The 21,276-nt window shown below is 36.3% G+C and overlaps 4 protein-coding genes across 5 annotated transcripts; 3 read left to right on the forward strand and 1 right to left on the reverse strand.

Moving 5' to 3' along the window:
* Nucleotides 1-155: 155 nt before the first annotated feature.
* LOC117585673 (plasminogen activator inhibitor 1 RNA-binding protein) lies at nucleotides 156-16,735 on the reverse strand. The gene is made up of 3 exons (XM_034275274.1): nucleotides 16,726-16,735; nucleotides 1,248-1,710; nucleotides 156-797 (listed from the first exon to the last, which is right to left on the reverse strand). The coding sequence occupies exons 2-3, from the start codon at nucleotides 1,681-1,683 to the stop codon at nucleotides 220-222; spliced, it is 1,014 nt and encodes a 337-aa protein (XP_034131165.1). The 5' UTR covers nucleotides 1,684-1,710; nucleotides 16,726-16,735; the 3' UTR covers nucleotides 156-219.
* On the forward strand, nucleotides 3,128-9,924 carry LOC117585666. Its single transcript, XM_034275262.1, has 2 exons — nucleotides 3,128-3,260; nucleotides 6,309-9,924. Exon 2 carries the CDS (start codon nucleotides 6,432-6,434, stop codon nucleotides 9,804-9,806), a length of 3,375 nt encoding a protein of 1,124 aa, XP_034131153.1. The 5' UTR covers nucleotides 3,128-3,260; nucleotides 6,309-6,431; the 3' UTR covers nucleotides 9,807-9,924.
* Nucleotides 3,137-15,046, forward strand: LOC117585668 (tubulin polyglutamylase TTLL5). The gene is made up of 5 exons (XM_034275265.1): nucleotides 3,137-3,260; nucleotides 11,202-11,247; nucleotides 11,919-12,701; nucleotides 12,770-12,983; nucleotides 13,057-15,046. The coding sequence occupies exons 2-5, from the start codon at nucleotides 11,210-11,212 to the stop codon at nucleotides 14,809-14,811; spliced, it is 2,790 nt and encodes a 929-aa protein (XP_034131156.1). The 5' UTR covers nucleotides 3,137-3,260; nucleotides 11,202-11,209; the 3' UTR covers nucleotides 14,812-15,046.
* On the forward strand, nucleotides 15,762-19,997 carry LOC117585670. 2 transcript variants are annotated; one of them, XM_034275267.1, is made up of 11 exons: nucleotides 15,762-15,926; nucleotides 16,000-16,357; nucleotides 17,036-17,432; nucleotides 17,485-17,777; nucleotides 17,841-18,008; nucleotides 18,249-18,332; nucleotides 18,439-18,714; nucleotides 18,771-19,027; nucleotides 19,087-19,142; nucleotides 19,201-19,585; nucleotides 19,836-19,997. In XM_034275267.1, the coding sequence occupies exons 2-11, from the start codon at nucleotides 16,118-16,120 to the stop codon at nucleotides 19,933-19,935; spliced, it is 2,256 nt and encodes a 751-aa protein (XP_034131158.1). In that variant the 5' UTR covers nucleotides 15,762-15,926; nucleotides 16,000-16,117; the 3' UTR covers nucleotides 19,936-19,997. The 2 variants fall into 2 exon arrangements, with proteins under 2 accessions (XP_034131158.1, XP_034131159.1); XM_034275268.1 differs by lacking the exon at nucleotides 15,762-15,926 and having other exon boundaries at nucleotides 16,221-16,357; nucleotides 17,041-17,432; nucleotides 19,836-19,992.
* The last annotated feature ends 1,279 nt before the right edge of the window (nucleotides 19,998-21,276 follow it).

Raw genomic sequence — 21,276 nt, forward strand, 5'->3', positions numbered from 1 at the left:
AAATCAACTAAATTTCTTTCAAAATGTTTAACTATTTTCAATAGTTGATTTAAATGAATAGAACTGGTTAGAACTAAGGAATAAAAATAAGCGTGGCTGAATGTCGGGTGTAAAACTTCAAAGATCTAGCCTGAAGGTTATTCATTAACCGGAGATTCCCAATGTTTTTTCTTTTGGGTCATTTTTGAAAATTTCTCTTTTAGGTTTTTTTTTTTTATTTTATGACAGATTAGGAAATTGAATCTCATCGTCAACTTTTAAAGGTTTTGGACCAGGACGACGGTTTTCTCCAAATTTGTTTGGTCCAAACCTTTCGTTAACAGAAGAGGATACAGGTCGAGAGGCTCCGCGTTGTTGGCCACGGAATTCCTTGCGGAACCCCATTTTTCGTACATCATTAAAATTATATTGAATATCGACAACGTGCTGAAGACGTCCTACACGTTGGGGATACATCGATGGGTCGTATTCAAAATTATCTTCACTGTTTATTTCCTTTTTCTTGCTTAAAACAGTCATGTTTTTCCATTCAGAGTTATCAGCCCCTTCCCCAGCTTTACGCAAATTAAAGTTAGGCTTGACACGTTTGTCCCTTAAAGCCTTCCATTCATCAAGAGTCATTTGTTTTGACTCATCCTCCTCCGGAGTGGTCACAGGGTCAGCCAATTGTTCATTGCCCGAGTCTTCTTTGTCGTCAAGCAGTGGCAAGTTGCCCGATTTATTATCCTCAATGTCCTGTCTTGGAGAGCCCCAATTATGAGCACCAGCACCATCGCGCTTGTCCACTGACTTTACACCTATAACAAAATATTAAAAGATTACTTTAATTAAATTATAATTACACAAACCTACCGTTCGAAGCAGAACGGCATATAATTTCTGACATTATATTTAAAGAAAACGCTCTTGTGTTTGAGCTGAGAAAATACAATAAATGCATAACTGTGGGGTGTCCACTCACATGTGTACCGACTGTATCGTAATTGGGATAGCACTTCGGCAGACACCCGTTACTTTTACTTGCCGTTGTCGTTACCATTTTTGGAAATATAAATGTTGGAAAAATATAATTGAAATAAGAGTGGAGTGCAATTGAGATGATGATTCGAGTTTTTAGTTTTCTGAAATTAATATACATATGTATGTATGTAATGTTTAATTATTCTATATGTCTCCATGCACATGTTTAACTTCATGCAAATAAGCTAAATTTATTTAATACATAAAAATTATAGATTTGCATTTACCGGTTTTATCGGATCCCGACTGACGATCGAATTCACGCTTTCCATATTTTTCTCCGGTGCGTAAGCGTTGTGGTCCCCTGTTTTCACGATCCTTCAATTGGCGCTGGGGAACATCGCTGCCAAACTCAGCACCACAAATATTACTTTCATTTGAACGAATGTGTACGTTGCTTCTGGCAATACTTGGTGGTCCTTTATTTTCATTTGCTGTAACATTTACTACGATTCCTTTAACGATTTTTTCTTTTTTACCAATAGCTGTATTCTTTCCAATCATTGGCTTATTTTCCTTTTCCGAATTATTTGTACCGCCTTTTTTTAAGCCTTTCTGTTTCTTGTTACCAATGTCGGGATTCATTTTTAAGGAGAGAGCTGCTGCGACTTCCTCTTCATACGAAGATAATAATTCATAACGATTATATCCTGTGTTGTCCATTTTAGAAAAAGATTTCTAAAATTCAGACTTCTCCAATGATGGCAATGATATTTTATGATTTTAATTTTTACTATTCCTTCTACAGGGATATTCACAGAAATACACTAAAGCCATATTAAAAATACTTTCGATATTTCCTAACTAGTATTTAAATGAGGGCTGCAAAATTGTTATCGTTACAATTTAATACAATAGTCCTTCATCCATATATATACGAAATTAGTGGTACTCCTGCAGTGGCCACAATGAAAAATGCCGATGATTATAAATGTTAGTCGACCAAAGTCCACAGCTGTTTTATGAAAATATTAGTCTTTTCAGACTGGGAGCTCCTGCTATCGGTTTCCGAACATATGCAATGATTCAGAAAATGAGTTCATAATGGCAGAAGTGCGTCCTGAGAACAGCTAATGCGATTTACACAAATTTGGTAGATCGAAGACTCTAACAGGAAGAGACTTAATTTTTTTATCCGCGGGGGAGCAAAATGAAGTGGAAGTTTTAAAATGCAGATAAAGAAGCCATTCAAGTAAGAGAACAACCTGAGCATAAAGTTTTCCTGGGGGACATGAAAATACGGGCTAATGCTAAAAGAAGCACTCTTTCACACAATTTTTTACAAACAATCCTTCATAAATAAACATTTTTAACTTGATATATTTTGTGGCATTAAAACCATATTGACGATTTTTTATAAGTTCAAACATGTTCTTGTGAAAATTGGCCGAGTTTTAAGCAACAATCTGCATCATATCCAGTTTGTTTCCTGCAGTTTAGGGCCTCAGTAATTTACTTAAAAATATATGCGCGTTTTTTCGAACTTCTCGAAAACCATCTGTGTTCTCCTCCCATAAATTGAGCAAAGTGTATTTTTCCTCAGGTGATCTCCTATTTTAAATCAGAATTGATTAAAACTATTTTTTTACAGGCACAATTGTATTCTGCGATGATTGGCAGAAAAGGCATGAATCAGAGAGTAAAACCAGGTATGATCAGCCTATTACTGTTATGAACAATTTAAATCTTAAGCAGAGTGTACATATTAACATTCTTGTTCTTGTACATTCATATACAAAAAAGTTTACCTGTAGAGCGTCCCACTTTGGTCGCACTGGCCACCAAGCGCAATTTATAAAAATAATTATTTTTGTCGTCTGAAAACTGGACTTTAAGTTGTAATGATCAAATTTTAATAAATTTTTCTCGAAACTATCGTGTTTGTGTATCGATTTTCAAAACATGACTAAACATTTAAACTTTCAACTTTTGCAGGAATGCCCTCATCGTTGCGCATGTTATTGTAAGACCTATCGTTTTTAGGTCATCTCTTAGAATTAGACAATTATTTGGAATTTCTGTAGTCAAATGTGACAATTGTTTTTTTTTTTAAGCGCTACCATCGAAATTTGCTGTTTATGTTTGGAAGCAATAAATTTAGGTAAATCCACATATTGTTCATCATTGCAAAGAAAACGGGTACTCTTCAATTTACTCGTTTACAAGCATAAATTCAACCAAAGAAGGCAAGGCAGTGTTTGCTCTGAGAATTACTTGTCATAGTACAAACTCATCAGCCGGTAAGTTTGAAATGAATATAAATATAGAAAAAAGTGTTTAATTTAGTCTAAGATTTAACATACATATAAAAAATGTTGACGTTGAAATTTGCCTTCACGTTTTCTACATGTCCAGAGATAAACAAAAATCAATATGTGTTTCGAGGATATGTTTTCAAACTTGATTATTCTTGCTTTAATGTGTTTTACTCAGGTGGTAAAACATAACATTTTTGAAATGGACGGTGTTTGATGTTTGGGGTTTGTTTTATTTTTCCGGTTGCCATGTTTCTGGGTTTAATGCATTTGATGAAACAATATTAATGGTGTTTGTATGTTTACAGAAAGTACTGTTCATATTTGTTCATTAAAGGTTGTACGCATTTGCATAAACGCGTGTGTGCCATGCATAAGCTTAAAGTTTTTTCCCGCTCATAACAGTTACTTCCATAAGTGAGTGTTTATCCCACCGATCGCTGCTATGGCAGCTACATGCATATGTGCATACACACGTGTAAATATGGCTTTATCCTTCCGGTGCTATATGTATGTATGTATGTATGTGTGTTCATACCTAGCAGGACAATATAGAACCATTGTATGTGTGTATTTGTATGTACATATGTATATATATCTATGCATGTATTTGCATACATAATGTATGCAATAGTAAAAACATTAATTACACGTGCAGGCAAATACATATCGGTTTCCTATGGTGATAAAGAATAAAACCACACAGTGGGCAAGAAAACAAAAGCCACGAAGGACCCCGTACTTGGCGACACGAAGAACACAGTATGAGTCATTATTCTGCTGTTATGTTAAAGACACGAAAAAAACCATTTAAACAGTTTTTTATGACGTCACACATTTAAATATTCTATAGTTATAGTCTAGTTGCAACTCCAGGAATTCAAAGTTTCCTATTAGTATGTATGTGATTTGAATCGGAAATTGCAAAGTTGCCTTTTTTCTTGGAATCCTCCCTATGAGGGTTTACACGATACTCAGAAAAGGTCAGAAAACCTCGAATTTCTGTCATAAAAAGACTATTCTTATCCCTCTCCAGTAGGAGAGCCATAGTAGTGCCTTGCCTGACTATGTCCCTGTGTCCGAGGACCCGTATTAGGAAGAGGTCTCACTGCTTCATCTCGTCTCTGGGTTGGACTCCTCCTCTTCCTCGTCTCGACAACTTATACAGCAGTCGATATGGGGAACTGACATTCTAGAGTCGTCTTTGCCAATCTGCCAGTGTCCCGTGATGGCTCTCGGGTGACGGCGGAGCACTGTTCTCTTCTGAGCCTATACAACTCTATTACGCGATCCTACAGGTGATGGTTTGCTGCCATCGTCTGTCTGCCCTCTTCCTCGAAAATCTCGTGTGCATCGCTACGTGCTCCCTCTCCAGCGTTGCTGTAGTAGTTCTAGTTTTCTTCGCCGTCTGAAGATAAATTGAGGCTCGTCGTTGACTAGGGATCATCGTTGTTATGAGCAGAGATCCACACAATATTTGTTGCGTTGTTGCATGTGTAACGGAGAGACAGATAAAGATTGCAAACGAGGGATAAACTGCCTATGTCGTTCCAGATGCAATCTCTCGAGCAAAGCATGTGTACATGTGCAAAAGACTGTTTGGAAGCCGATGGAGGGCTTAAAACAGGCATACTCTCAGTATGCGTTTTTTTATACCCGGTACTCGAAGAGTAAATAGGGTATATTGTATTTGTGGGGAATAACGGTTGTATGTAACGCACAGAAGGAAACGTTTGCGACCATATAAAGTATATATATTCTTGATCAGCATCAATAGCCGAGTCGATTCAGCCATGTCTGTCTGTCCGTCCGTCCGTCCGTCCTTATGAGCGCCTTGATCTCAGAGACTACACAAGTTACAGCCACCAAATTTTGCATCCAGACTTCTGTATGCTCACACTGTTACAAGTGTATTTCAAAAATGAGCCCCGCCCCCTTCAGCCATTCCGTAGGGAAGGACCATATCTATCATATCATCAAATTGGGATCTGATTGGATCATTACTATGGCCACAATGAAGAAATTAATTTGCAGTGTTTTTTGCACATTCTCTCATTCACACTCTGCTTCGCGCATACTTGTTTCTGCCTCTGCCGCGTCTCTGCCCTGACTCTGCAGTGTGTGGCGCTAGGGAAGGTTGGCGAGCTAAAGGAGCGTGTAGGCGTGAGTAGTGTTGTTGATGTAGATGACAAATGAAGAAAAAATGTAAAATTTGACAAATAACCGCTAAGGTGCAGATGTAGTACTGAGTGCCGGGTATAAAATTTGTGACGCGTAAGAAGCGTCTCCCTTCTCGTTTTTACTAGAAAATAATCAAAGCTACAGAAACATAAAATCGTAATCAGAACGTGTTGATATATCGGAAGGTGATTCTAGTATTAATAGAAACTAAGAAAATGTAAAGCTAATACAGGCCAGTTCTTGTTTGAAGCTTATTACAGAGATGCGCTAAATTTTGTATCCACAAAAAGTGCCATATATTTCGCTAGGTGGCCAGTGTGACCAAAGTCGGCAAGTGCATGCTCTATGGTTACACTGTTTTATGTTTTTTACAAAACAAAATATGTTAAAAATTCAAGAACAAAAGAGCCGAATACCTTTAATAGAATTTTGAGTAACTTGGCTTTTAAATTTTTTGTCTAACGAAAAACTGGGATGATATTTTTATCGTTTCCATACGAATATAATCTCGGATTTGGTCGACTGAAAATCCAGCGTATCTGAGCTGGGCTTTAGTTAATTTTTTTCCAAGTTTTTGTTGTATCCAAAACGAAATATTTAAGGCAATATTACTTTATTTTAATCTCCTTTTGTGATTGTTATTTGGCTACTTCATAACCTAATATAATTAACAAAAATCTTTTCAATGGCGATTATGGTGGGATGGACGGTACGAGATATTTTTGTTATCGAAATGTTGATCATAAACAAGTATTTCCATGAACCAAATGAAATATTAATATATAGAAGTTTAAGATTGGTTGTTTATTGTTTAAATTTGATATAAAACTATTTTTTCCTTCAATTTTATAGCATCTCAATATCTGAAATCTAAACTGAAGTTAATATCAATAGATAAAAAAAAAAAAAAAAACTTAAATATAACTTTCAAAATAGCTGTGAGCCATATGCAGAAGATCACCTTGCCAACTCAAGATGAGTTGCAATAAACTGAGAACCCCAAAACCCATCGATGGTACTCAATTTCTGGAGATGTTGTCAACCATATCATTGGAAGAAGTCTTGCTTTTTGAGTTTCGGCGGAAAACCACTGACAAATGGGAAATCATGGTAGTGTGTCCGGACCCGTTGAAGAAGATGTATCGTTGCAATGTTTGCAACGTTGTTCAATACGGAGACAAGAATTTATTTGGTCATTTGTGTGGAAAAAAGCACAACTTACTCATGATCAGCGTAAAACAATTTCAAATGCGCAACAGAATTACTACTCCGCTGAATTTAAACTCTTCGAAGTCACTGAAGACAGCAAACGTTGAGAGTTCATCTGGTGCAAACAATAAATTTATGAATCAAACTAATGTCACTAAAACCACAACTACTAGTCCAAAAATGGCAAACTCGAAATTAAAACCTCAATCTGTAAAAAGCAAACTGCCAGGTCCAAATGGGGAAGTAATGAAAAACACGACCAGTGGATCTAAAAATTGTACAAACGCCAGGGGTATTCAGTGCGAGAATAAACTCCGTTCGAATTCGTCCCATGAATTAAAATCTAAGACAAGTCTAATTAACAATGACAACAACAACAAAAATAATAATTCGGGAACAATTGTAGATTTGTCGAAAAAAAATGTAACAAAAAGCACGCCCCCGGCTTCTTTAAAATCGACAATAATTTGCGATATGTCGAAACATGATATCAAGAAGGAAAGCTCCGCACCCAAGTCCGTGTCCAAATCAATTTCTGAAAAAATTCCACCTTCTCAAACGATTGCTCAAGTAGAACCCTGTCCAGAACCTACGCCAATGGTGCAGAATATGAAAGAAAGTCAAGTGGAGGTGTCCCAAAATATTCCGAACATACCAAGCATTGTTAAAAATCCGCTAGCCACGAAAATTTCATGTGTTCCACTTGCAAAACTTCTTGGATCCGCCCAGTCCAAGGAGAGAAAGAAAAGTAACAGCGATGTCATTATTATAAACGAGGAGGAACCCAATCAGAATAAAGAAGAAAAATTACACAAAGTTATAAGTCATGTTCAGAACACAAACGAATCCTATTCGAATGTTGATAGAATTGCAAACAAAAAAATTGTTGATAAGATTAATGAAGTAGTACCGGTTATAGATATAGCTTCTCGCTTTAAGGAGTCAAATACATCATCATCAGGGTTGAGTTCTTTTACCTTTGATTCAAAGAAAACTCCTAAAAAAATTGTGGGACTCGTAGGGGTCGAATACGTTATAAAAGTAGTAAGAAACATAAGCGATAAGAATGCCAGATACCAATGCAGTCTCTGTGAGATCACCTCTTGGGAGGCTACGATGCATACCCACTTACTTGGATACAATCACCGTCTCAAATATTTTGAGAAGCATTTTCCTACAGCAATGCGACAGTACCGACAATATGTCTCGGAAGTTCCAGAAAGTGATGTATGCAAAGTAATGATACCCATTTTAGATAAACTGGCAATGGCCGTTGAGAAGCACCATGGTCGGGAAACAGCCTTCCTTTGCTATGAAAGCTTTTATAAAACAAATCGTGCAGCCGTAGTCGAAAAAGTTTATAAAAAACGGCATTTCTCCGAACAAAATGGACCGACGTTTACGCATGTTGTGGATTCAAAAGATGTTGAAAAACTGTTGGAGAATGCTCGAAATAAAAGCAACCAGACATTAAATGTTGGAAACTCGAATGCCACTTTATGTGAATCTCAAAATATAAATGTACCTCAGACTGCAAACTATGAAACGAATGCCTATTTTAACTACCCGCAGTTTGCTGAAGCACCTTGTACAGAGACCGTTGATGATGAAACACACAAAAGATTGGTTGAAAACTTTTTAAAGGGTACCAGGAAATCTTTGGGCTCATCAAAACCGAAATCTCGAAATATGAAACGAACTCGATCGAGATCTCATTCATCTGATCGATGGAAGAAAGTGCCTAGCCCAGAATTGAAAAGGCAATACAATACGGAACGCAGATCGTTATCTCTATCCCCGTTAAGAGATGGTGATATTTGGCAGGCGTATCGACACATGGTTGATCAAAAAGTACGTGAGTTGAATGTATCTTTTGAGGTGTACAAGTCTGATCCAGAACAGCATCCTCTTTATCAAGAAGAGTGGCAAACCTTCTGGAAGCGACGCAAAGATGAGCTTATACTTTTGGGTATTAACCATCGGTCTTATAATTTTCAAAATGAATGGATTATTTTCTTTAACGCACGTCTTGAAGAATTGTACAATCGCGACATGGAGAATATTAAGCTAAAATGTCGGGAAAGGTTGTGTTTGCCAATGACAAATGACAAGTTAATGAATTCAAACTATCACGTTCATGCACCTGAGAAAATGAATATGAATACAGAAACAATGGGAGCATCTAGGAGCTCTCTGGACAATCTTACTGACGATGACACTACAAAGATTATTCACGTCCTTCGTCTTTTAACTGCACTTGAGGAATTTTTGGGAAGCTTGGGACCTTCAATCACGGAAATGCTAACCAAAGCATTGCAGACGCAGAAGACTGATCCAGATAATGTCCAGAATCTATTGCTTACATCAGAGAACTGTGCCAAATTAGAAACTGCAAAAGAGAAATTTAAAGGAATATTAATTTCCAAAATATATGATCCTGTCAAAGAACGGGCGATTACAAAAGCTATTATTGACACCGAAGCACTACTTAAAAACGTAGATAAATCGAGAGGCTACATAAATTCAAGTTCAAAGAATAACTCCAACTCAGTGCATAAAATAACTGAAAAGAAAGATAATCAAATGGCTTGCAAAGATCAATATAATGTTCAAGCGCCCATTGACAAGAGAGAACTAGCAGCAAAGCTGGCCTCTTCATTGATCTCTCAAGGCAAAACATCGATAAACAGGGATGAGCTTCAAAAAATTCTGCATGTTTATTCTCTTATTGAGAAAAAGAAACGACAGGATGAACTCGAAACTTTGGATACTGGCCGAATAGAAAATACAGCGCAACCACTTCAGCCAGATAATTCGATTTATAACTCATGTCATGATGACAACGAGCTGACACGACACTCCATTCAAAATTGTAATATAGGGCACGATGGGAACAGTATGTATACTGGTGGTAACTCTTTTGCAAATGCTGCTCATTTGAATAATACAAACTCTAACCCTCCTAACCCAACGAACGAAATTTCGTTTCGACACGGATTTGATCTGGATGGATATCAGTATAATCGGTTTGACAGCGCTGCATTAACGAGGAATCAAAGCAGCAATGGTGGACAAAACAGTATGAATTGCTCTTCCTTTTTCCCAAGCAATCAGAATCAGAGGAATAGCAGACAGTTTTGAAACGAAAGTAATTAACAAGCAAATTGAGATTTTTCGAAACGAAGACGGTATTAATATGTACATTGTGGAAGAACTACATACTTCAGCTAGTAAATAATAAAACACATGTAGTTATGTAATGTAAATACAAATACGTTATGTAATATGTAATGTTAAAAAAATGATTTTTAACTTATGCGGGATTAGCATAATATAAGTAATAAAACATTTATAAAATAGTACCAGTTGTTATGTTTGTTTTCTTTCTATTAAAAAAAAGGCTGGATCGGGATAAAAAAAGTGGTAAGATGCGTCACTATTTTAATAACCGGTACTCACTGATTCAGTATATATGTACATACATATATGTATGTGACCTTATGATATTTGTCAAATTTGACAATTTACATATTTTTTCTACTTCTGTCATTTATATATATATGTACATACGTAATTTTTCACACCAACAAGCCGTTTTAGCTCGATCTCCTAAACCAAATGTCGAGCACTGTTCGAAGGAGAGAGTGAAGGCAGAGAGAATGAGCAAGTTTCACAAATGAATTTCTTAATTCTGGCTATAATAATGATCCGATCTGTGAACATTTTCTCAAAATTCTCAAAATAAACATTTTCTCCCACATTTATGTATAACGGAAATCCATTACTGAACCCTGATCAAGTTGTGCTGGTAAACGCGCCCAAGCTCTTGGTTAGCCTGACCCAAAATGATTCACAGACTATCTCGAGTAGATATTTGCGGTTGTATGGCATACAGCAATTGCATAGGTGTCAGCCAGGGACACAATCGCCGGAAAATTAAACGTTCTGAGAGATTATTCCTTTGAGAATCTATCGGTCAAGAATTTTGGGTACGATAGTCACTGCAAAGAAGAGAAAAATGTATTCAAAGTTTGTAAAAAAAAAAACTAACAATTCGAGCTGAAATGTGCTGAAATGTTGATCACAAAGGCATTAATAATAGTCGTATTCAAGTACAATTAAAATGAATAATGTGAGACCAACAATAAATACTTGATGTGAAAAGAATGCAGTGTGAGGTAAAGTTGAGTTCAATGAAATAGTAGTGTCGCACTTCATAACATTCAAAAATCTTTGTAGGACACTTCCAGTCTTTCAAATTGAACAAGTGATACCTTTTTGAGTCGACTTGAATAAGTTAACGTTAAGTTTCCATTCCAATTTCTTACTTTTTATGACGTGACAATTACACATTAAATCTGCTGTTTAATGAATTATTAGTGCTTGGTGTAAATATAAACGAGAAGAAACGTTGTGAGTTGTGTTTAATCGAGTCACTACACAAACAGCCCAATGAGGATGTATAGAGTCTCACAACGTTCTTCCTTGCTTAAATTGAACAGGTAAATTTGTAATGTTTTAATTTATATTTTTCAGAATTCACAATGCCTTCTTCACTATGTGAAACGGTTACCAACTCCGTGTAAGTTGTAAATCAATCTAAATACCTTCTAACTCAGACGGCACTAAGTTATGTTTGCGTGGTTAACTAAAACGGTTTGTTTTCGCTTTTCGGTGCTGCCGCTTTCGTATTTTTTCCTATCCATCTGTTTCATTTTCTTATTTTACTCCTAAAACCAAGTTCAACAAAAAATGTAGTATCTCACTTTTAGCAGCATTTATCAGATTTACAAAATGGCAAAGCTAATTAAATCCAGTTATAAGATTTTGAAGTTGCGAGAAAAAAATAAAGAAGAATTGAACGTTTTTAAATTCTTATAAATAGTGAAGACATACAAAATTTTGTTGCAACGAAGTTTACCATTCTTTAAAGCTGTTAAATATGTTTGGATGGAAAATATAAAATAAGTATACAATTTTTAGTTTTAGCCTACCGCCTGGGAAATATTAAGCTGTCGTCTGTTCTCACATGTTTCTTGGTTTATTGTAGGAGCTGTTAGCCTTAACACGAAATTTGTATTTAAGCGATTTTATTTACTTATGACTTTATCAGTAATCTAACATACGAACAATAGATCTGCAAAAGTGTCTAAAACAGCCAGCCAGCATTCTTATTACAAAAAAAATTGTCCCTAGATTTGCCACTGCTTCACTTTTAATAAAATATGTTTCCCTTTTATTATGTTATTTTAGAGACAGTTTAGAATTTCCAAAACATGATGATTGGATTACAAGTGGAAAAATGGGCTCACGGGATGCAGTCCTGGTGTTTCGAACAAATATACTCAATCCAAAAACTAGAAAGAATTTATCGGAAAGCTACTCCTCGCCAGTATTGCCAGAGAGCTGTTCGAATATGGAGTCTACCATTGTTTCCCGAAAAGGTGAACATGACATGAGCTCTTTATCACTACCATCTTGCAGTAACGAAGCCTTGAATGGTTTAAAACAGCGAAAGATCTATGTATCATTTAGAAATGCGGTCCATATTAAGCAAACCGAAAACTCGGACTTTCAAAACACTGCAAAAAAGATAAATAAGCAATATTCTTCAAGCGATGCGTCTATGTCAAGCGAAGGAGAGGAACCTACGCGAAATATACAAAATAAATTTCGGTCACTAAAAAATAATCCGAATGACATCAACTCAAACTTAGCAGAAGATGTAACAAAGGAAAGTGGCTACGATTCCGCAACACCTGCCAAATCAATAACAAACATCAGCGCAAGTGAGGAAGATGAATGTGCTACCGAGGACGACGAAGAATGTGGGATTGTTATGCCGGCATACAAACTGAAAATCACGTATAAGTTTATTCAAACTGAAACAAAATTGCTCAGAAAGATATTTGACGTGCATGGCCTTAGAGAAGTTGAGGGTGATAGTAATTTCAATTTACTTTGGACTGGGGTTCACATGAAATTGGATGTCCTGAGAAATTTAGCGCCGTATCAAAGAGTCAACCATTTCCCTAGGTAATTCCATACAAAAATTAGCAACATATTATAGAATATTTAAAACCAATATAATTTTTCTTACGCAGATCCTACGAGTTAACCCGGAAAGATAGGCTCTATAAAAATATCGAGCGTATGCAACATCTTCGTGGAATGAAACATTTTGACATTGTGCCACAATCTTTTATTCTTCCGTTGGAATCACGAGACTTAATTATAGCGCATAATAAACACCGAGGCCCATGGATAGTAAAACCAGCAGCATCAAGTAGAGGCAGAGGAATCTTTATTGTAAATTCGGTAAATTTAATATATTGGCTCAGTGCTTACCACACACGCTTATCGTATTTATTTGATTTATATTTGTTTTCAGCCAGATCAAATTCCTCAGGATGAACAAGTGCTTGTATCCAAGTATATTGTTGATCCGCTTTGTATTGATGGACACAAGTGTGATTTACGAGTATATGTTTTAGTTACATCTTTTGATCCTCTTATTATTTACCTTTACAAAGAGGGCATAGTAAGATTAGCCACAGTCAGATACGATAGACACGCTGATCATCTATGGAATCCGTGTATGCATCTTTGCAATTACAGCATCAATAAATACCATTCGGACTATATAAGATCGTCAGATGCTCAAGATGAGGATGTCGGCCATAAGTGGACGTTATCGGCTCTCTTGAGGCACCTCAAAATGCAGGGCTGTGATACTCATCAGCTAATGCTGAATATAGAAGATTTAATAATAAAGGCTATTCTTGCCTGTGCTCAAACAATTATTTCAGCATGCAGAATGTTCGTTCCCAATGGAAATAACTGCTTCGAACTATATGGATTCGATATTCTAATCGACAATTCACTAAAGCCTTGGTTACTAGAAGTGAATCTTTCGCCATCAATGGGGGTAGATAGTCCCTTGGATACAAAAGTAAAGGCATGCCTAATTGCTGATTTATTGACTTGCGTTGGAATCCCAGCATATAGTCCAGAGATGAGATCCCATTATGACAGCAAATGGTCGCGGTTCCGCAGTTCTAGTTGTCAAAGGAGTACTAATGTTCCCAGTGGCCAACATAAAATCAAAAAGAATAAGAAAAAAGGATCAGTTAGCACTGATCAACTCACTGGTGAAGAACAGCGCATATTACGTAATGCTCGCTTACAATATTCCCGTCGAGGAGGATTTGAACGCATATTTCCTACAGATGACTCAATGCAGCGCTATGGTAACTTTTTAGATTCTACAAATGGTATTCCGATCTCCACACCAAACGTACAAGGTCAGACATTCCAAACATTAATTATGCAGCATAACTACAACCAAATGCTTCACTCAAACTTATACTGCCATGATAAGAGTGATATTATAGATGATAATTTAGAAAAAAGTCGTATTAAACAATACGAACGAGCTTTGGAGACTGGTTCTGAAATTCCATTTGTAAAGAAGCCTGCAGTAGAGAAATCCGAAGAGGAAGGTAGAAGGCAACGAAAGCTGATGCTTAAAAAAATTGGTAATGGGTCGGAGCTAACGCAGTTTCAAGCGCGGCAAACTTTCAGCTTGTACCTGGAATCTGTCTTAAGACGTCTAACCCAAGATCCCAAAGACAATCATGAAAAAATTGTACTGAAATTTTTAAACAAGTTTGGAGGATCCGTGAAACCGCCAGTGTTATTTAGAAATACTCAGAGCATGAAAGTTATAAGCAAAGCACGTTCAGCAATGGTAGCTAAGCTTCTTGGAGACTTTCTGGAAAACTATAAAAGAGACACCGAAGCATATGTGGACTCGTTTGATCATTTTGGAATGATACCATCTAGTGCTTATAATCAATTTTTAACGCACGCTCAAGAGTCCGATTTAGAAGCAATCCTCACTCTCCATACCAATGTTACTGGAATTATGCCATTTCTGTATAATCGCTGTGGGCTATCAGTGCCACCTACTCCACCCATTCCGTCCGGCTTGCATGGTTTTTTGAGAGCTCTTCCGTCGATGGTATCATCTTCTGGTATAGCTAGAGAAGTTAGCAAATATGATGGATATTTCAGAAATATTGATAAGGATTATGAAAATGTACAAGAAATATCTATAAGGCCCAAGAGTTCAAGGAGATTTTGAAAATGTTTTTGTTCAATCTACTTATTAATAATGATGGATATGGTGGTAAGCCAGTCAAATTATTGTGGTATTCAAATTATAAAATTAAGGAAACTTTTAAACTATATTAATTACAAACCACAAAGATCAAAAATCATATTTACCTCTTTGCTTAATCCATACTTTGTACGCCAAAGATATAAGAAATCAAAAGTTCAAAAATAAATGCGCAACGCACCAATTGATTCTTGCCTTACACTATTAACTTATGAATTGGGTATATCCGGTCAAGGCTTACCTTGAAGCTGTCCTCCGCTCCCACCGGAGTGCTTACTAAGCTCCTCTGCACGGAATGTACTGGCACCTACGGACCCTGTGGTCGGTCTTGGTTCGTTTCTATTAGCTGCACTACAGCTCGTGTTAACGTTTACATTCTTATGAATATGCATGTATGTATGTACATACGAATGGACTGCAGACGGCTAGTGGGAATTTACTTGCGCCACACACAGCTGAACAAGTGAAATTTTAGGAAAGGTCAGGAACTCGGACCCATCATGTGTTTCTGTAATACATTTGCTTTTGCCGGCCTCAGTGTCGGTCATGGATGACCAGATTCTGATTGTCCTGGACAAACTTATCATGATCCTGAAGTACTTCTAAAAATATACACTTACCAAAAGGCTTATTAACATTTAGAGATGCTTTTTGAGCACAAAATGAAAAAGTAAAAAAAAGCATACAAATAAGTTTTTTATTGGAGTAAATATGCGAGTGTAGATACGAAGGTGCAATTTTTATATATTTTTTAAATTCTTATCTATTTATTCAAATTTCTTTTAATGTAAATACTTTTTGATACATAAATAAATCCATGTAAAAGTGGCATATTGAATTAAGCTTTTTACACCCCGGAAAGCTATTCGTGAAAGCTTTTCAGAATATACTCATTTGTTGTTAGTGCTTGTTACCTTTGCTCGGCATTGAAGAACACACATTTCCTGGATAAATTGTAAATAATTTCCAACCGCCTAAGTAATCTTATTCTTTGAACTATATACATATGCACCCGAAATATTTGAGGAAGTGTCGTAAACATGTTTGTATATACATAAATATATGGAACCCGATGCATGGTGAGAAATTTACCAGTATTGATTATTTCACAGTAAACATGAAACTATACGAATTTTTAAAAATGATTTTCAGCATCAGCCTTTAAAATCCCGTACATTGCAAAAGCTATACAAATATTTATATATGCATACCAATGCATAGGAGGAAATAAAATACGAAGCGATACATTTTTTTGCCGCAAATTTAAACCATGACAGCTGATTCTAGCGCACGTAATGTATTTCGGAAGAATGGTGTTGCCAGCTTGGGGAGTACTCACGGTCGAAATCTTATTACAACGGCAAATCCATCCGGTGGAAGTAGCGCATCCCTACTCCAAAAACAATTATCTTTTAAAACACCCGTTGGTTCAAAACAAGTGTGCAAATCCGATGAAATTGAAATAGTTGATAGCTCCAACATCGAAAACTTTAATGCGGGATATAATAAGGTACATATTCTAAGTTAATTGTTTAAAAAAATACGAAAATAACAATAAACAATAAATGAATAGGCAAAATAACTAGCTACTTTAGGTTTAGCTCTCAGCACCCCTTCTTAACATTTGAATATATGAATTATATCAATCAGCTTACTTTAATCAGACACTATCTTGTCGCCTTGTACCACAGGGTAGCCATCTTAATGCCTTAATGGTCAAAGGAATTTGATAATCCCTATTATAACGAGACTCCCTATGTCTCGCTTGTTCAAGTGCCAATTTGCTGTAGTAGATTGCCATAACAAACATTCCATTCTTAGGGGACGTGGTTAGCCCTGACTTATTGAGCCGCATTAACTTTACGTTTCCTATTAGACCTACTAGAAACTTGATTCCTTTGCCCTTAATCCCTCCGCGTCATAAGGCAGCGCCCCTCGTGTGGGAGGAGGGCTGCGTTTCTGCCGCGTTTTTCAAGTAACAGGCTTAGGCTTGGTGTAGCATGGGCATACTATGATATAGTCATCCAATTATGATCCAATTTCAAAAATCGAAGCAATTTCATCGAAGGACATAACCCTGTCCTTAAAACCTATTGAACTGTTAGAAATTATAACTAGTCCATATAATAAACAATCTGCAAGGGTGTTCAAATGATTTTTAACTTAAATAAATTTATTTTTATTTTAGAACAGCATTATTGGATGGATATGCTGTGCACCATGTATATGGTTTCGAACCTCTGCGGCTGTTCATAAAATGGCCATAACATCTGCAACCTTATTAGTGACTACTTTGCTTGTAGCGTCACCCATATTATTTTTGATCAGCACGGCACCGTCCCCACTACCCAGAGACTGCTATATGGAAGGTGACCGTTGCTCATCACCCGTCTCAGCACCACCCGAATGCATGGATGTAATTTGTGAAACAGTAGCTTCCAGTATTCAAGCCAGACTTAATTGGAACAAGGACCCTTGCACAGAATTCAAGAAGTTTAGTTGCTGGCGGAATACTCGAAACAAAAATATAACAAACCTTATTGAAATGGGAAACTCCCAAAAAAGTGTTGATACCCAAATGCTGTGTAAGAATGGATCTCAATACTAAATACATTTTTGTTAATTTTTTTGCTACAGTCTTATTTCAGAATAAATCGATGGACGGAAGTTTTAAGATATTACATAATTTATTTGAAAGCTGTTTACAACAGACCACCAACTCAACAGTAATGCATCGAGTATTTGATACTTTGGGCGGATATCAACCAGTTGGCTCAACTGGTCCTTCAAGTATTGCACCTTTGATAGCTAACATTTATGAACTCGGTCCAAGCCCATTAGTGGATTTATATTATGATCTAAGCTATGGAAGAAGACCTCATATTCTTCTTATAATCAGCGGTCCAAGCACATCGTCAACTATCCTAGAGGTGCTTATGTTTATTTGAAGCTGAAGGATTTGTATTTATTAACTATCTGCACTACATTTTTAGCACAAAATTCGTTGGATAAGCCCAAAAGCACCCCCAAGCCGTATCCGACAAGGACTCCCAAAACTTTTATCCGATTTGATCGATAATTTTCTGCCACATTTTGTATCTTATGATCAAAGAATATCAGAAAAAGATACAATTTTTGAATTTGTGAAGGATCTTAACAAGGTAAGCTTTAAACAAAAGTAAATCTACCAATTTACCATTTTGGTCCGTAAAATTCGCTCGGTTTGGCTATTAAATATTTATCTTGAATTATGATGCCACGATAAAGTATAGTTTTGTATGAAAATTTAATAAGACTTACATTAAACACGTGTGTTTCGAACAACGTTTTCTCATATGGAGTTTAGAAAAAAGCCGATTTAATTGATTTTTAAAACGATAACCCTTTGAATTGTATTCTAGCTGCAAGTCGAATATTCTCGACGAGGATTTTGGGATAGTTCTGTGCTGTATAATATATCCATCCTGCAGGATATGTATCCAGTTGTAAGTATTATACATATTTGTTCATATATTGCCCCAGAGTGTGCACATATATTTATTTACATTTCAATATATTCTGTAGTAATATCTAATTTTGATGCCTTTTTAGCTAAATTGGACACTATTAATTCCACAAAACTGGAGTGGACCCATAGTTGTCAGAAATGGTGACTATCTCAAAGCTTTGCAACACTTTCTTACAAAATATCCGACCAGAGTAGCACATAATTCATTGCTTTTGCTAAGTGCGCTAGAAATATTGCCTAGGGATTATCCAAGTCCTGAAGTGTGTACTCGGTCCACCATGTGGGCATTACCAGAATTAGCCTCAGCTCTATACATAGCGCAACATTCATCTGACGATTTAAAGGACACTACAAAACGGGTAATTATTATGGTACCTACAGATTTGAACTGAATTTAATTCGTAAATATTTTCAGGCGGAAATAATATTTAAATCATTGAAAGCCCATTTAAAAAGAGCGCCTTCTTTAAAAGGAGCTGCTCTTGTAAAGTTATCCGCGTTAAAAATACAATCACAGACGTGGGAAGGATTTTCAAATGTTACCGACTTAGTAAAGTCCCTGGAAAGCTTGAACATAAATTCCGAATGTTGGTTTCAAAATATTTTAGAGATTTATAAAAAAAACAAACTAGTTCCCAATGAAATTAATATGCGTACAGGATCACATGATGCGTAAGTTCAACTTACTGTAAAATGTAAATGCAAAACTATTTGATAAATATTTCTTACAGATGGGCATATCCTATAGTTTCAACTATATTTTACGATACACTAAGCCATTCAATAGGTATGTATATTGAAATTAATAAACTGGATTCCTTTAATATTTTTGTACATTTTTGCAGTGGTTCCCCTTTCAGTCATCCTCATACCGTATTTTAATGCAGCGTTGCCGCCCTATCTACATTATGCATCTGTTGGTGTTTCCATAGCCAAGGAAATTTTGCGCTCTATAACAAAATCATTTGATGAAAAGGCAATGCGTTGCGTTCCACATTCTGTAAATATTTTTTCGAATTATAGTCGAATGGACATTTTGATACATTCAGGAGGAATGCAGATATCATACCACTCAATGCTTTCATTGACTGGTCCTATCAAAGGAATGGCGCGACTACCTGGTCTAAGCTTGACCCCAACACAAATCTTTTTTTTAGTTTCCGGTCAGGAACTATGTGCTGAATCTAATTACTTGGGAATCGATATAAACGCTCCAGAGTTCGATAATATGTAAGTTTTATATATGTATGCGTGAGTGGGGGGACTATATCCATATCAGATTTACAAATACTTTCAAGATATAGTTAGTATTGCAGCAGTAACGTTTCAATCACAGAAGCGAAGCGTTATACAAAATGTATCTAAATTTGTTTAAGTTTTTGGATATTGCCGATATTGCCCGGTACTCGAAGAGCTGTTTTGGCAGCTACTCACAACGTTCCTCCTCATTTTTATTGTATCTACATTTTTTTTGTTTCAGATTGGGATGGCTCGTAGCTCAAGGGGGAAGTGCGACTGAAGTTTTCAAGTGCCCATCTGGATCAATGATTAATATACAAAAAACATGCAATGTGCTTTAAATATAATTTGGGTACCATTTATGCCATCGGTGTAGAGTTAAAAACGTTATTTTTAGTGAATCAACTGTAATAGTGATATAATGCTTTGATTCTTTATTTGAGATATTTTAATATTTAAGAGATACTTCATAAAACTGTTGTCATGTTTCAGAAATAAAATCGTGTTTTCTCTTACTTATACCCTATACGCAAAGAGTATAGGTTTATATTAGTTTTGTGTAGATGTAGCAGACAGAAGTACACATTTCTTAAAAAGTTCTTATCGATAGCCGAGAAAACATGGCATGACTTCCTATTCGACCCGTTGGTCGTTTTGTTCTCATATACTGTTTGAGCTAGAGAGGTACATACACAAGTTTGCTTCAAACTTTTCCAAGCCCGTTACCTATTCTTCAAACGACGCACACCTGCATCAGCAATAGGACAAATAGGATACGAGAAAGCCAAAAACATAGAATCATAGAAAATGAATATATCTAGAGAATCAATGGCCGATAGGCTCATTGTTGTATTCGGAATATAAAAAAATACATATATTCCTTGGCGGATCCTGTCTCGACAAACACGACGACTTCAGGCAAGTTCGTCGGGTACAGAGGATTTGGGAATGACGGGACGCGTTTGTTAAAATCTCCGGAGTACAATGTCCTGGCATTGCAATGCTGGCATATGACTGTCATTAAACCGGTATCGACGCAGCTAGAATCTTTGAAGTCGTTTGCGGATTCGTTTTCTAAAGCCTAGTACTCAGATACAACAACAGTTTTGCTAGCAAAATGTGCAAAAGAACAAATTTGTTTTTTAATTAAGAGGTACATCGTAAGAAGAATGTGTAAGAAATGAATCATTATTTGATTTAGTAATTCCCATGGAACTACTTCTATCAATGTATGATCTTATATCTAAGAAACTACTAGTGTTTTTTAATAAAGGTTGCTCCTCTTGATCCTTTAACTGATTTGTATGTGCTAACTCAACATAATTGCTATGAGGGTAAGTACTCGTATTCTTTTGTACTGGTGGATCAGAAGGTGGATCTTGCTGATTATGTGTTGGTGATGATATGGTAGAAATTGGAGTTTTATTTTGATTTCCATACACAAAAGCATTGTTGATTATTTGACTTCCATAATTTGAAGATGATATCGTTTGAGATGAAGGAGCTATAGTCGTGTTTGAGTTATCTTTGGGAAAAAGTGTGTAATGCTGTTGAAGATGAAATTGCGGTTGTATATTTCGTAGTAGTATTAAAATGACATTGTTGAAAGAGTGGTATTGTTCGATGGAACCAAATCCATTTGGCTTTGTGGAATCAGCGCTCTGTGCTGGTAAGTCCGAAAT

Source organism: Drosophila guanche, unplaced genomic scaffold (genome assembly GCF_900245975.1).
Source record: "Drosophila guanche unplaced genomic scaffold, DGUA_6, whole genome shotgun sequence".
Taxonomy (NCBI): domain Eukaryota; kingdom Metazoa; phylum Arthropoda; class Insecta; order Diptera; family Drosophilidae; genus Drosophila; species Drosophila guanche.

Coding starts and splice junctions, on each gene's coding strand:
- LOC117585673 (XM_034275274.1), bottom strand. CDS start 1,683: ATGGACAACACAGGATATAATCGTTATGAATTATTATCTTCGTATGAA. Junction 798..1,247: donor GTCGGGATCCGATAAAACCG/GTAAATGCAAAT, acceptor ATTTTGTTATAG/GTGTAAAGTCAGTGGACAAG.
- LOC117585666 (XM_034275262.1), top strand. CDS start 6,432: ATGAGTTGCAATAAACTGAGAACCCCAAAACCCATCGATGGTACTCAA.
- LOC117585668 (XM_034275265.1), top strand. CDS start 11,210: ATGCCTTCTTCACTATGTGAAACGGTTACCAACTCCGT. Junction 12,702..12,769: donor AGAGTCAACCATTTCCCTAG/GTAATTCCATAC, acceptor TTTCTTACGCAG/ATCCTACGAGTTAACCCGGA. Junction 12,984..13,056: donor GAATCTTTATTGTAAATTCG/GTAAATTTAATA, acceptor ATTTGTTTTCAG/CCAGATCAAATTCCTCAGGA.
- LOC117585670 (XM_034275267.1), top strand. CDS start 16,118: ATGACAGCTGATTCTAGCGCACGTAATGTATTTCGGAAGAATGGTGTT. Junction 18,715..18,770: donor TAAAGGACACTACAAAACGG/GTAATTATTATG, acceptor AAATATTTTCAG/GCGGAAATAATATTTAAATC. Junction 19,586..19,835: donor GCTCCAGAGTTCGATAATAT/GTAAGTTTTATA, acceptor TTTTTGTTTCAG/ATTGGGATGGCTCGTAGCTC.